At 38.7% G+C, this 14,954-nt stretch overlaps 1 protein-coding gene across 1 annotated transcript in view; it reads right to left on the reverse strand.

Annotated features, from left to right (window-relative positions):
• The window catches only part of LOC136864682 (E3 ubiquitin-protein ligase HECW2), a 277,203-nt gene that overhangs the window by 52,088 nt on the left and 210,161 nt on the right, over positions 1 to 14,954 (reverse strand). Inside the window, exon 10 of the mRNA XM_067141994.2 lies at positions 2,487 to 2,682. Within this exon, the coding sequence (XP_066998095.2) occupies positions 2,487 to 2,682 (196 nt within the window). The remainder of the gene's footprint in view (positions 1 to 2,486; positions 2,683 to 14,954) is intronic.

Raw genomic sequence — 14,954 nt, forward strand, 5'->3', positions numbered from 1 at the left:
ACGCCTCCTGTTAGCATTCTGCTAATACGAACTCTCTCCACAAGTTACACTTGTTATTATACATGACCGATAGTTTTCGACTATCAAGAACATTCTCTCATTTGAACAGACTGTCTCATCAAGACAAGATTGAATGTATATAGGAATCCCAATTCTTACGTATGTAAATATCATTCAGGCCCTCAGCCTACTACCTTATATTAACATTAAACGTGTGCGACTCAACAAGCTTCAAGAAAAGTTTCGTTCTATTTCATGTACATATTGTATAAATGTGTTGAAGCAATAAACTTTTATGTTGTGCCTTGTATACCAAGTTCCTTGTATAGAACAACAGGTCTTAACCTTGAGATAAATTACAAAGGCTGAGGATGCTCGAAACCGAGCAAAACATGACCCTTTTAATGTAGTGTTGTAGTAATATGAATTTCTAACAACACAAAATCAATTGTATTGTAAAGGTGGAATAGAAAAATGAAAAATACAAATCTGTATGCAAATTATACAATGGAACTCGAACCGGCTAATCATGGTGTCACACCATACAGACTTAAAAGCCTTAATAATCATGGCCACCGGGCAGGCTAAATTTTTATACATAAATTTAAAAAAAAGTAAAAACATAAAATAAAAATGGTTTTCATCATTAAGAATTCAACACCCTTACCTCTTGTTAACTTTATAATTACCCCAACTCTTATTCTTACAATTAGCTACCTATCTTTAGTTCTTAACATTAAGGGCAAAAGAAAATCTAATCTAGTGAAGTAACATATTTTAGACCTTGGTGTAAGCCTGAGTATCAAGTTGTCTGCACTTGTCATTTACTCTAGTTTATCAACCATGTGGTTGCTACCCTTATTGATTAGATAGCTATTCAGTTGTCTCAAAATCAAACCTAGAAACCCAAGGACAGGAGCTTTCTATGCTAACTGTTGGATCAGGAACGTGGATTATGAAAACACCAATTATGCTAAAATAATGGATCTAAAAAATTCACTTTTTGTTTTATGTAATGCAGCCTCAACTCGAAGAAAAGTGGACAGAAGGCAAGGTCAGCACTTGGGTACCAGCGAGTGGGCATCAAGACACAGTTGTTTATTAACGTGCAGCAGCAGCAGCAGTGGACTTATAACTAGAGTGCATTGCCGGCTTGTGTATCAGAATATGAAACAGTGGCATTTCAGTAACCTGTGGCACCAAGGGAATGTTTATAAATATTTTAAAATAAAAGTTTCTAATATAGGGAAACATTTTTAATTAAAAAGAAAAAATAATTATAATTTCTTAAAAACTCAGCAACATTCTGAATTTTATGGTGATGATGGGATAGGACAGAGCTACAATTGGGAAGGAAGCAACTGTGGCATTAATTAAGGTACTGCCTGACATTTGGCTGATGTGAAAAAGGCGGGGAAAAAACTAAAAACCAGAGCTGACAGTGAGGTTTGAACTCACCATCTCCTGAATGCAATGGAAATATTTTGCCATCTCCTATTAACTCTCTCATTGTCTTCTGGGCATCACAAAACCTCATCCAAACATCCAGTTTGCTGAACATATAATTAATATCTTCCTTTTCCTTCTTAATTTTACTACACACTAAAGATCAGAATCCAAAATGAATAGAATCCCCCACCATAATTAAAAGCAGTTTTATCATGCTGCAGTGAGTGTTCTTTTAAGGGTCACTGTTCAATGAGGCATGGTTTTTGGTTCCAAAGCACTAGTAGAACAGTGAAGTTAGACATGGCTGGGAACTCTAAATGGTTCAATTTCTGTCCTATTGTACAGTGCCTGTTGGAGTACTCAGCTATGAAGGTAGATGAATGTACAGCGGTGGTATGAGCTGGAATGACTGCAGATGATAATATTATGCAGACCAGGAGACAAGAAGACTTTGGCTATGATACTAGCACAGACACTATGTCTGTGAAGTTTAAAAAAATAAAATAAGAGAACTTAAGAAAGAAAAAAGTAGTATGTATAAATGTAGTGTGTATGATTCATCCTGCAAAAAGGAAAGTGATCAGTTGTTTACAGAAACAAAGTACTCCATGCCTGAGGTTATTGTATTACAAGGTGGTAAAGAAACATGATCCACTACTACCCATCTAAACAAAAGAATAACAAAACAAGAAACAATTATATACTGGAATGTGCATTGTTCCCAAGATAAGGATCAGCAGTTCAGGTGAAATAATGTGTAAGATTTCTGCAAGTATGGAAATCAACTTTGATATGTTTGAGATTGAGTATATTTACAGGGCAAAAACAGGAGGAAAAAAATTAATGCAAAGTACCGCTTGACCCTGAGACCCATCAATCCACACTTTAGGGACTTCAACATATTCAACTGATTCCTATTTTTAAGTGTTTAAGAAATCAAGAAAAGGTTGTACAAATGAACTACTCCAAAAATCATTAACACTAAAGGCTGAGGAATAAAAAACAAACCCTTTACAATACTGTACTTGTTTTCTCACCTTTTTATTTTTCTCTGTAACATTAATGTTACGTCCTCCAGGCTTCAGTTCCCGTTCTACAACTTGTCCGAATACCTCTTCAGTGACAGCAAAAGTTAAGTCCAATTGATCCCCAGTGATATCATTTTCTTTTATCCACAGAAGACTTTGATGGAACTCCCCATCCAAAGATTCCAGATCACTGAGTGACACTGGCCTGAAACAAAAATATTTTTTGTCAACAGGGCAAGGCATACCAAGCTATTGTTCCTTTAGTGTGTGTTTGAATCTTGCCTGACATCTTGAATTCTTATGTCCTTGTGTCAGCAACTGCACTCACTTGGTGCTAAATCCTGCGCCATCTCAATATCACAGAGCAAAGCAATGTCATGTTTGTTTACATAAACACTCCTGCTCTCTCGAATTCTCTCGAATGTGTTGCTGCTTGGAATGACATGGTGAGGAAATCTTTCACTGTCAATCCTTCGTGCCTCTGCTCTGTCTAGTCTCTTGTAATCAAGTGGTGTTAGCTCTCTTCGTTGTAAAATTTCATAGCTAAATGACAATTCTAACTGGAAGTGAATTTGAAAAAAATAATTCCATATCTCATGCTGTTGTGATTTTATCAGCTGCTGAAGTTAGCCAATCGGATCACTTTGCTTTGTGAGGCGGTGTTAGTAAACCTGCACGTGGCTTAAGACCGGCTTGAGAGCACCAATAGAAGAAAAATCTTCGCCAGGGAAGAGATTTGAACACGGACCTACAACTTGACAGGATAGCATCATAATAAGTACGCTACGGGGACACCATCTGAAACCTGCAGTTTGTTTGTATTTGATGCTGATTTCTTGGCAGTCGGACATTTATGGAAATGTGGCATGCGTACATTGGACTTGTACTCACATTGCAACGCAAGCTTAGGCAGTGTCAACATCGCCATGCAATGGTTCACTTATGCAGAATTTTCTCCCAAGACCAAAAATTTTTAATGGCAACCTTGAAATGGTATAAATTTTACATTTATTTTGAAAACAACACAAAGCATTGTCAGATTAATTTAGAGCTAAATGCATTTATTATTTTTTTTAAATAAAATTTTGTTTGCAACTAACATTTACAACTCTAAAACTTGAAAATAATTTCAATTGCAACTGATAAGTAATCTTTACTAACCCATACCGGTTTTAGCATGTAAACATTGTAATACAGTAAAAAATAAACTCAATTTTTCAATAACAAACAAAAAACAAAACAAAAATAGGATTAACAAATAAACATCTCTACAAGAATTGCTTGAAATGTTTTCTTCGAGCACAAATACAGGCATGTGCCATTGAATCTGCAATCTATCTTAACTGCATTTGGATCCCAACTTCATCAAAAGTTAAAATTATTCTAACAACAAGTTCATCATCTGAATCCATGGCAGTGCGTACACAATTGTTTTAACGTACCCCCTTAGGAAAAAAGTCTAGGGGTGTTAGATCTGGTGAATGAGGTGGCCAGCCAACCGGGTCACCTTGACCAATCCTTCAATGAGGAAGCAAAGCATTTAGATGTTGGTGTACAAGAACAGTAAAATGTGGAGGAGCGCTCTCTTGTTGGAACCACATTGCTGGATGTGTCATAAGCGGAACCTCTTCTCAATAAACTGGCAATACATTTTGTAGAAAAGCTAGATACAGGCCTCCATCTAAAGAGGGAGGGAGTAGGATGGGGCCCACCAAACAGTCACCAATAATATCTGCCCAAATGTTCACACTAAATTTGTTCTGATGCGAGCTGACATGCGTTTCATGAGGATTCATGTAGCCCAAATATGACTGTTACAGCCATTAAAAGCCCCTTCCCATGTAAAGCACGACTCATCCGCCCACAATATCATCTTCTCAAATTCAGGGCCATCAATACACCAACATACATACCACCAACAAAAATCTCAGTGAAGAGGGAAATCTCTCTCTCTCAAATCTTGCACTTTTTTGCATGTGATAAGGAGATTTTCCTCATGTAAGACATCCAATACAATGGAATGGGAAGTCTGCCAATCAAAAACCATAACAAAGTTGTTTTTAACAAGTTGCTATTTCAGACAGATTGCAAGATATCACATGAATTTTATGTACTTGCAAAGCGTTGCCAAAGACCCTCGATCTGCATTAATCATTTCCAGTACATTTTCTTCAAAAGCTACTGTTCCTACAGATTGGTGCCGTCCAATGTCATGTTGGTTTACATAAACACTCCTGCACTCTCGAATTCTTCTATCCATTGATCAAAATGGAATGACATAGTGAGGAAATCTTTCACTGTCAATCCTTCGTGCCTCTGCTCTGTTTTGCTGAGCAGTGCCATACACTAAATGCATATCGGCAAACTCTGCATAAGAGAACCACTGATTGGCAATGTTGACACTGAATAAGCTTCCATTGCAGTGTGAGTCAAAGTCCACTGTACGCATGCCAGATTTCCGTAAATCACAGATCGCCTGGCAGCTACCGATGCCGAGAAATCAACATCAAACACAAACACTGTGGGTTTCAGCTGGTATCACCGTAGCGTACTTGCTATGGCATGATCCTGTCAGCTTGGAGGTCCATATTCAAATCCCTCCCCCGGCAAAGCTTTTTCTTCGGTTGGTGGTCTTAAGCCACATGCAGATTTAGCAACACTGCCTCACAAAGCCCATTTCAATTCGCTCATGAAGCGATCTGATTGGTTAACTTCAGCAGCTGATAAAATGACATCACAAGATATGGAATTATTTTTTTCAAATTATTTATCAGCATGACCAACCCTCTAACACTTATATACCGGGTTCGCCAACCTGTATATCAACAATGTCATAAAATTTCCTTTTATTGAATTGGGATGATTCTGCAGGCAACTGTACGATTCATTAACTGCATGAACAACACTCTAGTGCCTTCCAACATCACTGTTCATGAGCAGAAACAAAACTTCATGTTATAACTGGTTACTGGTTTACGACATTCTCTGAAATCATGCTTTTTGAACAACAAAAGAGATTCCATTCTAATCCTTTCATGCTTTAAAGAAATCCTAGTGCAACCTACCCTACACCCCAGCTTACAGAAAAACAACCCAGTGTTGATTACACTACCCTGCAAAATAATATTTTTTTCCTCTGGTAAAAGGTTTAATAGGTGATCTTATGTAACTTAGGTACAATGAGTTCAAATCTGCTTTCCGTTTTTCTGTACCACGTAAGAATTTTTCACAAAAGCCGCATCATTTCCTCTAATATCATGATTTTGATCTCATTTCACTAAATTTTGACAGCCCTTTAAAGATTTGCAAAATGAAAGATTAAATCAGCAACCGTAAATGACTTGCCAGCAACATAAATATTTTTCTGAGGTCTGAGATGTTATAGGTGATTATAAATAATTTTCACACACTGAATTCAGTGCTGGAGTCTGTTTTTTTTTTTATAGTATATAAAACCAGTGTCATAAAACTTAGTTTTTACCTAATAAAGTGCACTGTAAAATAGAAGAAAAACCTTGTACAACATAAAACAGACTACCTACATACCTTTACAAAGCAACACTTGAAGAAAAAATATTTTTCTTTGCCTGGAAAGAGGGTTGTGTTGATTGACATTTATAGCTGTGTTCAAGCACCAGCAGTAGTCGGCCAACATTGCTACATTCCACTGTACCTGATATCTTCCTTAGATTTCCTTTATTTGTTGGTGGAATCCTTCACCCTGCTCAACAGTTAGGGCTCCCAAATTGTCAGGGAAATAGTCCAGATGATTGTTCAAGAAATGGAGTTTTAAACTCACGTTGAAGCTGAGAGCTTGAAATTGTTTCAGCATATTTTTCACAATTGTCTTATAGTTCATGTCTTTTACATTTCCCAAAAATTTATCAATTACATCCCTGAAAGCACACCATGCCTGGTGTTCAGTATCATTCATAGTGCCCAAGAATGCAGTGTCCTTCATAAGGAGCCTAATCGGCACTCAAAGCACGTACCACTTTTGTCCAGTGTTTTTACAGATGCTACTCACAGAAGGAGTAGTATTTTCTTAGGATCAACCAGACTAGCATGAATGCCTCCCAGGACAAGAACACTTCATCTTTTGTATTCATTACTAACTGTGTGGTTGGGAATGCATTTTGGTATCATGTGGTTTTATAGTGCACATGATTTGAATCATATCTGTTTTCCATTAACACATATTTACAACCCTAAAACTTGAAAATAATTTTCAATTGCAACTGGTAACTAACCTTTACTAACCCATACCAGTTTTAGCATATAAACATTGTAATACAGTAAAAAATTAAACTCAATTTTGCAATAACAATCAAAAAACAAAACAAAAATAGGCTTAACAAATAAACATTTCTACAAGAATTGCTCAAAATGTTTTCTTTGAGCACAAATACAGGCATGCGTCATTGAATCTGCAATTTATCTTAACTGCATTTGGACCCCAACTTCATCAAAAGCTAAAATTATCCTAACAACTAGTTCCTCACCTGAATCCAGGGCGGTGCGTACACAACTGTTTTAATGTACCCCCATAGGAAAAAGTCTAAGGGTGTTAGATCTGGTGAATGAGGTGGCCAGCCAACCAACAGTTTTTCATTGTAATCATCTGCACAGTTTGTTTTTTTTTTTTTTAAGAATTTGCCTTACGTCGCACGGATACACATAGGTCTTATGGCGAGGATGGGATAGAAAAGGGCTAGGAGCAGGAAGGAAGTGGCTGTGGCCTTAATTAAGGTATAGCCCCAGCCATCTGTAGAGACAAGTATATTGCAGAGTCTATGTAACATGTATCAAAAAGTTGAATGCTTGTATGATGTTGGGTGGTTTGAAATATTATAAATTAAGCTATCAGACATATTTGAGGGAGTGAGGGGTACATTCTTCCGGGCCAATGAGGAGAATATTCATGCTTATGTTGATGTTTTGCATATCCTTGTCCTGTGTCTAATTAGTGGTTGGCAACCACAGATCCTGTGCTGCTCTAATGTCTGTGTACATTGTTTTGAAATTTCAACCAGTTGTCCAATGTAGAATTTAGGACACTCACAACTTTCAAATTTGAGAACACATGTCTGTGTGTTAGAAGTTGTTCTGGGTTAAATTATGCTAAGGTTCTGTTCTAAATTCCCGATTAATATTTTTGGTGATGGTGGTAGGGGGTGAACGAGCTGCTAATTTTTTGTTTGTTTTGGGATATGTAATGAACATATTTCTTTTTGTCCTAGTTTTTTGTTCTTTATTTTGTGTAGGAGGCTGTTGTCGTGTGGGTAGCTGCCACGTACGCTCAACCACTCAAAAATTGGTCATCACAGAAGATGACTTTCTTTCAAAATTCTCTTTTTTGAAATAGGATGAACATATTGTGCACGTGGCAGGATTCCAAGTACCATGTGATGTAGATGTTGATTCCCATAGGGAACCTAAAATATTTGTCCCGAATGAGTAAATTTATAATACCAATATAATGGTCCGTTATTGGACCATTATATTGGTATTCCAAGTACCATGTCTTCAGTCACTGGCTATCCACAGTTTATGAATATACTTGCATTTCAAGAATGTACAAAATTAAATATTTCTTTGTCAGGCAAATTTTGCGTCGTTAAGTGTACTTTATGGTGTACCATTTTTCATTGTAATCATCTGCAGAGCTTTTATTTTTTTTAAGAATTTGCTTTACGCCGCTCCGACACACATAGGTCTTAGGGCGACAATGGGATAGAAAAGGGCTAGGAGCAGGAAGGAAGTGGCCGTGGCCTTAATTACGGTACAGCCCCAGCCACCTGTAGAGAAAAGTGTATTGCAGAGTCTGTGTAACATGTAAATAATACACAATAGAGTTTTCCACCTATTCAATACTAAGTTGTATTTACAATATTTACATTACATGGGACTAGTTTCAACCCTACTCGGGGTCATCATCAGCCATATTAAAACATACACAATATTTTGCGAAATCCTAAAACATGTTTTCTAGCAGTAAGAATCATATGAATATATAATTTTACAATGTGAAGTGTGGTTGAAATGTTGCAAATGAAAATGAAATATTACGTGTGATGTGGGTGAGTAATAATTAATACATTATACATGCTAAGAAGTCTGGAACAAAAGTACAAATAAGGTGCTCTGTGTTGTTAAAATTTATAGACTCATGGAATTCAGTAGGTTCTGGTGATACATAACGGTTGTAGACCAAGTACTATGGCAATAAGAATGAAGACAATGTAAACTGACACATATATAAAAGTATACAAGTATGTACAATGTCTGAGTAACAAAATGTGTAGTTGATACTCTCTAGTAGAAGAGTCAACTATACACTGTATCAGCTTAAGCGGAGAATTTAGCAATTGGTGTATTAAGTAACCAAGTGTTGTTGATGGGCTGCGTGGTTGATTGTTGTGCAGAATGTGAAGTTTTTTGAATTCTTGTTGAGAAGAAAGTAGACATTGTGCGTGGTGATGTTAATTGGTGGAATTCTCAGTTCATAGCGGAAAACAAATTGAACCTATTAAAATTGAGAAAAGCCAGTAAAAAGCAAAGTACGCGGAAAGAGGAAAAGATTAGCACAAGGTGAATAGACACTTACCTCGCGCTGTGGTGTGTGTAGCTTAGCTGATAGTGTGCTGGCAGAAGGGGAAATATGGGCGGGGAGGAGGGCAGGCGCATGAGGGTTGGGTAGAGTGGAGGTAGCTCGGGAGGAGATGGGGTGGGGGGAGGGGTTGGAAGTGGGGGGGGGGGGTTTAAGGCGGAGCGGAAGGGTGCGGGAGGAAGGGTAATTGTTTCGGAAAAGTACCTTTAATTAAACTTAGGACTGAGTTCTAGTTGGCTGAATTAATGTTTCTGAGAAAAGTGATAAATAAATCGTAAAGTATGTTGGGTTTCTCTGAGATTTCATTAAGACTGTAATTGGCGTTAAAATATTGGTCTAGGTGTATGTAGTAATTTTCCACTATGTTGAGTAAAGGACCCTTATTTGCTACTTCAAGGATGTCCATGTCCTGTTCGATATTGGTGAAATTATGGTTATAATCTTGCATGTGTTGGCCAATAGCTGAAAATTTATTGTATTTTATTGCGTTAGTGTGCTCATGGTATCTTATATTGAAGTTTCTTCTGGTTTGCCCAAAGTAGGATTTTTCACAGGTATTGCATTTGATCCTATAAACTCCTGATTTTTTAAAAAACTGCTGGTCTTGTTGATATGCAAAGTATTGTGTAAAACGTTCATGACCGGGTGAGTTGGCCGTGCGTGTAGAGGCGTGCGGCTGTGAGCTTGCATCCGGGAGATAGTAGGTTCGAATCCCACTATCGGCAGCCCTGAAAATGGTTTTCCGTGGTTTCCCATTTTCACTCCAGGCAAATGCTGGGGCTGTACCTTAATTAAGGCCACGGCCGCTTCCTTCCAACTCCTAGGCTTTTCCTGTCCCATCGTCGCCATAAGACCTATCTGTGTCGGTGTGACGTAAAGCCCCTAGCAAAAAAAAAAAGTTCATGTTTTTATTGTTGGTTTTGAAAGCTATTTTAATGCCTTGTTTCTTGAAGATATTGGTTAACTTATAAATATCACTGTTGAACGTGAAGGTGGAAAATGTTAGAGGTTTAGTCATTTCTTTTCTGAGGGTAGTTATAGGGCGATGTTTGTGTTTATTGATTATCCTTTCTATAAAATGATTGCTGAAGCCATTGAATTTTGCGATTCCGCGGAATGTGTTAAGTTCATTCTTTAGATCTTCCTTGGACATAGGTATGCTGAAAGCTCGATGAACTAGATTATTGTATGTAGCTCGTTTGTGGGACTGGGGGTACAATGAATCTTGGCGAATGGTGGAAGCTGTTTGAGTAGGTTTTCTGAATATTTTATAACTGAAAGAATCTGAGTTTCTAGTGATAGTTAAATCTAGAAAGTTAATTTTTTTATTTGATTTGGATTCTAGTGTGAATATGATATGAGGATCAATAGTGTTGAGTCTTAGGAGGGTGGTGGAAGCGTTAATTGATTTTTCGTCCATGATTACGAAAACATCATCAACATATCTGGCCCAGAAGTGAATGTTTTCAAATTCATTGTCAATTTTGGTGTATTCAAGGAAATCTAGGTATATTTCTGCCAAGATGCCTGGCATGGCACCAGATGTAGGTATGGCGGTAGGATGTCCTGCTGTGAGGCTTTGAGGAGGGGTGGGGTAGGAGGAATATAGCATCGAGAGACTGGTGGTTGCACAGGAAAATATTTCTGCCTGGGGTTATTGTTTTAAGTTCTAATGAGGAGAGTATGAAGTCCAGGGTGTTGAGTCCACGGGTTGGGTACATATTAAACTGTTTCAGTCCGAGGCCATTAATAAAACTGTCTATAACGTATGTGTCACAGTTGTTAGCTGACTGTCCGGTAGTTGGAGAAGACCACTTTATAGACAGGTTAAAGTCGCCCATTAAAATTACTTCACCATGAGGGAGAACTGCAATGACTGAGTCCAGGCACTGTTCAAGGTCACAGGATGGGCTGTTTGGTGGTCTGTAGTAACATCCCACAAGTACAGGGCATCGAGGAAAGAGTAGCTCCATCCACACTAACTCACAGTTCTGTTCGAGATCTGTCCTTCGTTTACATGGTAACACACTGTTCACTGCTAGCACCACTCCACCACCTAGAGTAGCGCGATCACGATGGAATATGCTGTAATTAGCATTGAGTGGTAGTTCACTGTCACTAGCCCACGAGAGCCATGTTTCAGTAAGTCCGATCACGTCAACTTCTCTGTTTTCATTTCACAAGTGGTGGGACCGGGGTTTAAGTGGACATCTCCAGCCAGTAGTAGGAGGCAAAGCAAGCCCCTAATTGCTGAGCGACCAGGCCTAGGCTTGTTCGGCTCAGACCTAGTAGGGAGGTGCCTATAAGTCTGGAAAATGGTTCATCCAGTCAGAGAGAACGCTGGAATGTTGGAATGTAGTAGTTTCTCTCTGCTAGCAGCCATGCAAAAGGAGAACTCACTTTTTCACTTGCACACACCGATTCCTTAACTCAAACAGACCCGTGCAGAGAACCGTAAAGCGCAACAACTCTGATTATTACCACACAAACAACACAAACTGCAGCAGCACTAAGCTTGCACATGTCTACTCTAGCCGCCATCTTGCAACACAATTCACCTTCTCATTCCACCATGATGCTCTCTTTTATTCTTCTTTGAATTCTTCTCACTCCTCCTCAACATTCCTCATCTGTATTTTTAGAACATGCTCTATTAACATGAGACTTTACCTTTGATGTGTAATACCATTACATGCAGGAATATATTATAAGGAATTCTTACAATGGGTCTGCACTGAATTTAATGTTAAAACACTTCTTTATACAGCTTACATCACATCATACTTTACAAAACAAAGCAGCCATTACTACATTCAATTGTTTTAGTTTTTTCTTAAGTCTCCAGCAGATGGAACTGCCAGCAAATGGCCGACAGTGTCGACAGCAAAGTCTGACATAACATACTCCCACCCTGAGTAGCAGAAGGCTACTCAACAATACCAACAAATACAAACCTACTGCTTACAAGTCAAGTCTGTCTGGAACTCTCACCGCTCGACCACATCGAGTAACAACTGGATCACCACTGTTGTCATCCTTTGGTATACCTGATGAATCACAGTTTCTAGAGAGCACAATAGGGTCATCAGAAGACACTTCCAATGGATAAATCCTTTGTACTGGATGTAATAACTCACCCTGACCAGATCTGAGTTTCACTGTTCCAACGACACCATACTTACCTGGTGTAACTTCAACTATGTATCCCAATAGCCAGTCTATATGCTTGAGATTGTCACACCCATTTAACACAACGTCCCCCACAGCTACAGTATGGGTGCACTCTTTTTCACAACGTAACAGCAACTGCCCCAAATATTCACTTCTGAATCTTCTCCTCAAATCCCTTTTCAAAGTCTGTCAACACCTAAACCTCCTTTTGAGGCTGTGTGTGTCTATTGTATCAACATCAGGAACACCAATCTCCCTTATATCTTGCAGGAATAAAGAAGGGGAGAGAGGCACTAGTTCAGAACCTTCTTCCATGATATAAGTCAAAGGTCAAGAATTCATCAAATTCTCACAGTCACATTATGTAGTCATCATCCAACATCTCCTTGTAAGTAAGACATGACCTACCCAACATCCTCTTCAATAAATCTTTGAGAAGGCGTATCAAGCGCTCCCACCATCCACCCCACCAAGGTGGACTGGGGGGGATTAAAATGCCATTCAATGCGCATAGCAGTGCTGTACTTAGATATATCCTCTCAGTTCAGAGTTCGAAGCAAATTAGAAGCCCCGGTGAAGTTCGTCCCATTGTCACTGTAGATAACAGAACATCTTCCTCTGAGAGCCACAAATCGATGGAGTTCTTGCAAGAATACTTCTGTTGAGACTGACAATACCAATTCCAGATGGACAACTCTAAACATTGTGCAAGTAAAGAGGCACACCCACATTTTAATTCAACCTTGTAGATATAAGATCCAGTCAAAGGATCTTGAACACGGCAGCATCCCGTACTCGATTGGATGGAAGTGGAGGTGAAATAACTTCAAGATGTCTTTCACAGTGTCTCTTGCATGTGACGCACTTAGACAAAACCGACCTTATAGCTTTCCGACCGTATAAAATCCCTGAGGTTATTTAGCAGCATTTTGCAATCCTATGTGTCCTTGTATCTTGTGTTCCGTCATGATTAACCTCTTCACTAACTCGTGTTGTGATGGAAGTACTGCAGGCTGACAAAAGTCTTCATGGTCATCTCTGTAGGCAATCTTGGTTTCAGCCTAATTATTCCTTCATAGTCTTGAAACACTCTGAGCGTTCGCAGTCTGGCGCCCCTCAACCCCGAAAGGAGTCCTCTTGAATAAACTGAACAACTCTTCTCTCTGCAGTGGCATACTCTTCCACAGTTAATTCCCTTCTCTGACGCAGATTGTCTTAAGTACGACATCGTAATTGGTGTAATACCTTCAATTAGTATGTTTAATATATTTTGATTATAGTTTATAGAAGGCTAAATTATCTTTTGTTAAATGCTAAATATGATTAATATATGATTTCCCTGTAAATATGTAGTATAAAATTGTATACCCTCAAATACGTATTGTTTATAACCTCAAAATCTATAGAGTCGAAAGTGGTAGAAAATTCCATAATATTCGTATGTTAGACTTATTGTACTATATTTGGTGTATATGAAGGGTTCTGGAAACTTACTGTAAGGTTTTATTATCCAGATACATGTAGACATTACGAATGTTGTAGATATTTCCATACGTGTTTTTAAATATTGAAGGATAGTTCGAGTACCCATTCGACTAGCTGGTCGATCGATGTTTCGAGTGTGTTCCATTAGAGTGTTGTAAGAACTCTTCCAGAAGTCGATCATTCTAGATGGTTGCTCGAGTAGTATAAATATCGAGCTGTCAGTCAGTGAAGTCAGTTCTTAGTTCTAAGTTCGCAGTTCTTAGTTCTTGGGACTCAGGCAAGTGATGGATTGGGAGTGACTGTTGGGCTCCGAGGTGGAGTCAGATCATTGGACTCGAGTGAGTGAGTGAGGCGGGGAATTCAAGAGAGAGTATGTTATAGTGCGCGCGTCAGTGTTGTTGATATCTGTACTTGTCAGAATCGACTTCAGGGTACTCCGCTTTGAGTGTTGTATATAGTGTCATTTGCTACTGTGTATAGTTGTGTGTTGTGACGTACAGTGTAAATAAAGTAATTTATACAAGGAAGTGAAAGTGTTCTCGTGTGATATTTATTTACGTCAAATAAAATCGCATCGTAGAACGATAAGATCTGTAGGTAAATGGCTATTATGTATAAACCTTAGCAACCACCCTAACATGTGGACAATTCTTACAAAATTAGAGAAGTATTTGAAATAACAGTCCTCTTGATTATCCGAAACCAAACGGTTAAGATTCACAACAGCTGGGGATCTAACGTTTTCCACGCTGATCTCATCTTCTTTGAGATCATCATTGTGAGCAAACTACTTTCCTGGTGATTCCTTCAACCATGCAGGTCCCTCCCACCATCTAGAAGCAACTAACTGTTTAGTTTTGCAGCCCCTGGAAAGCCAATCTGCAGGGTTAAGTTCCCCTGGAACATACTTCCAAGATTCAGAGTAAGTGATGTTCCTAATTTCATCAACTCAATTTCTGACAAAGACCGTCCATTTGTCTCCCATGGTAACTCATGCAATTACTGTAGTAGAATCGCTCCAGAACAAAGTCTCCACATTTTTCCATCCTAATCCATCCAGAACTGACTTCACAAGCCTTGCTTGCCATAAGCTCCAAACGAGGCATAGAAATCTCCTTATAGGAGAGACTCGTGTCTTGGCTGCCAACAGATGAAACTGAACATTGTCGCTTGTTTCTACCCTGAGGAAAACTACTGCTGCATATGCCTTT

Source organism: Anabrus simplex, chromosome 2 (assembly GCF_040414725.1).
Source record: "Anabrus simplex isolate iqAnaSimp1 chromosome 2, ASM4041472v1, whole genome shotgun sequence".
Lineage (NCBI taxonomy): Eukaryota > Metazoa > Arthropoda > Insecta > Orthoptera > Tettigoniidae > Anabrus > Anabrus simplex.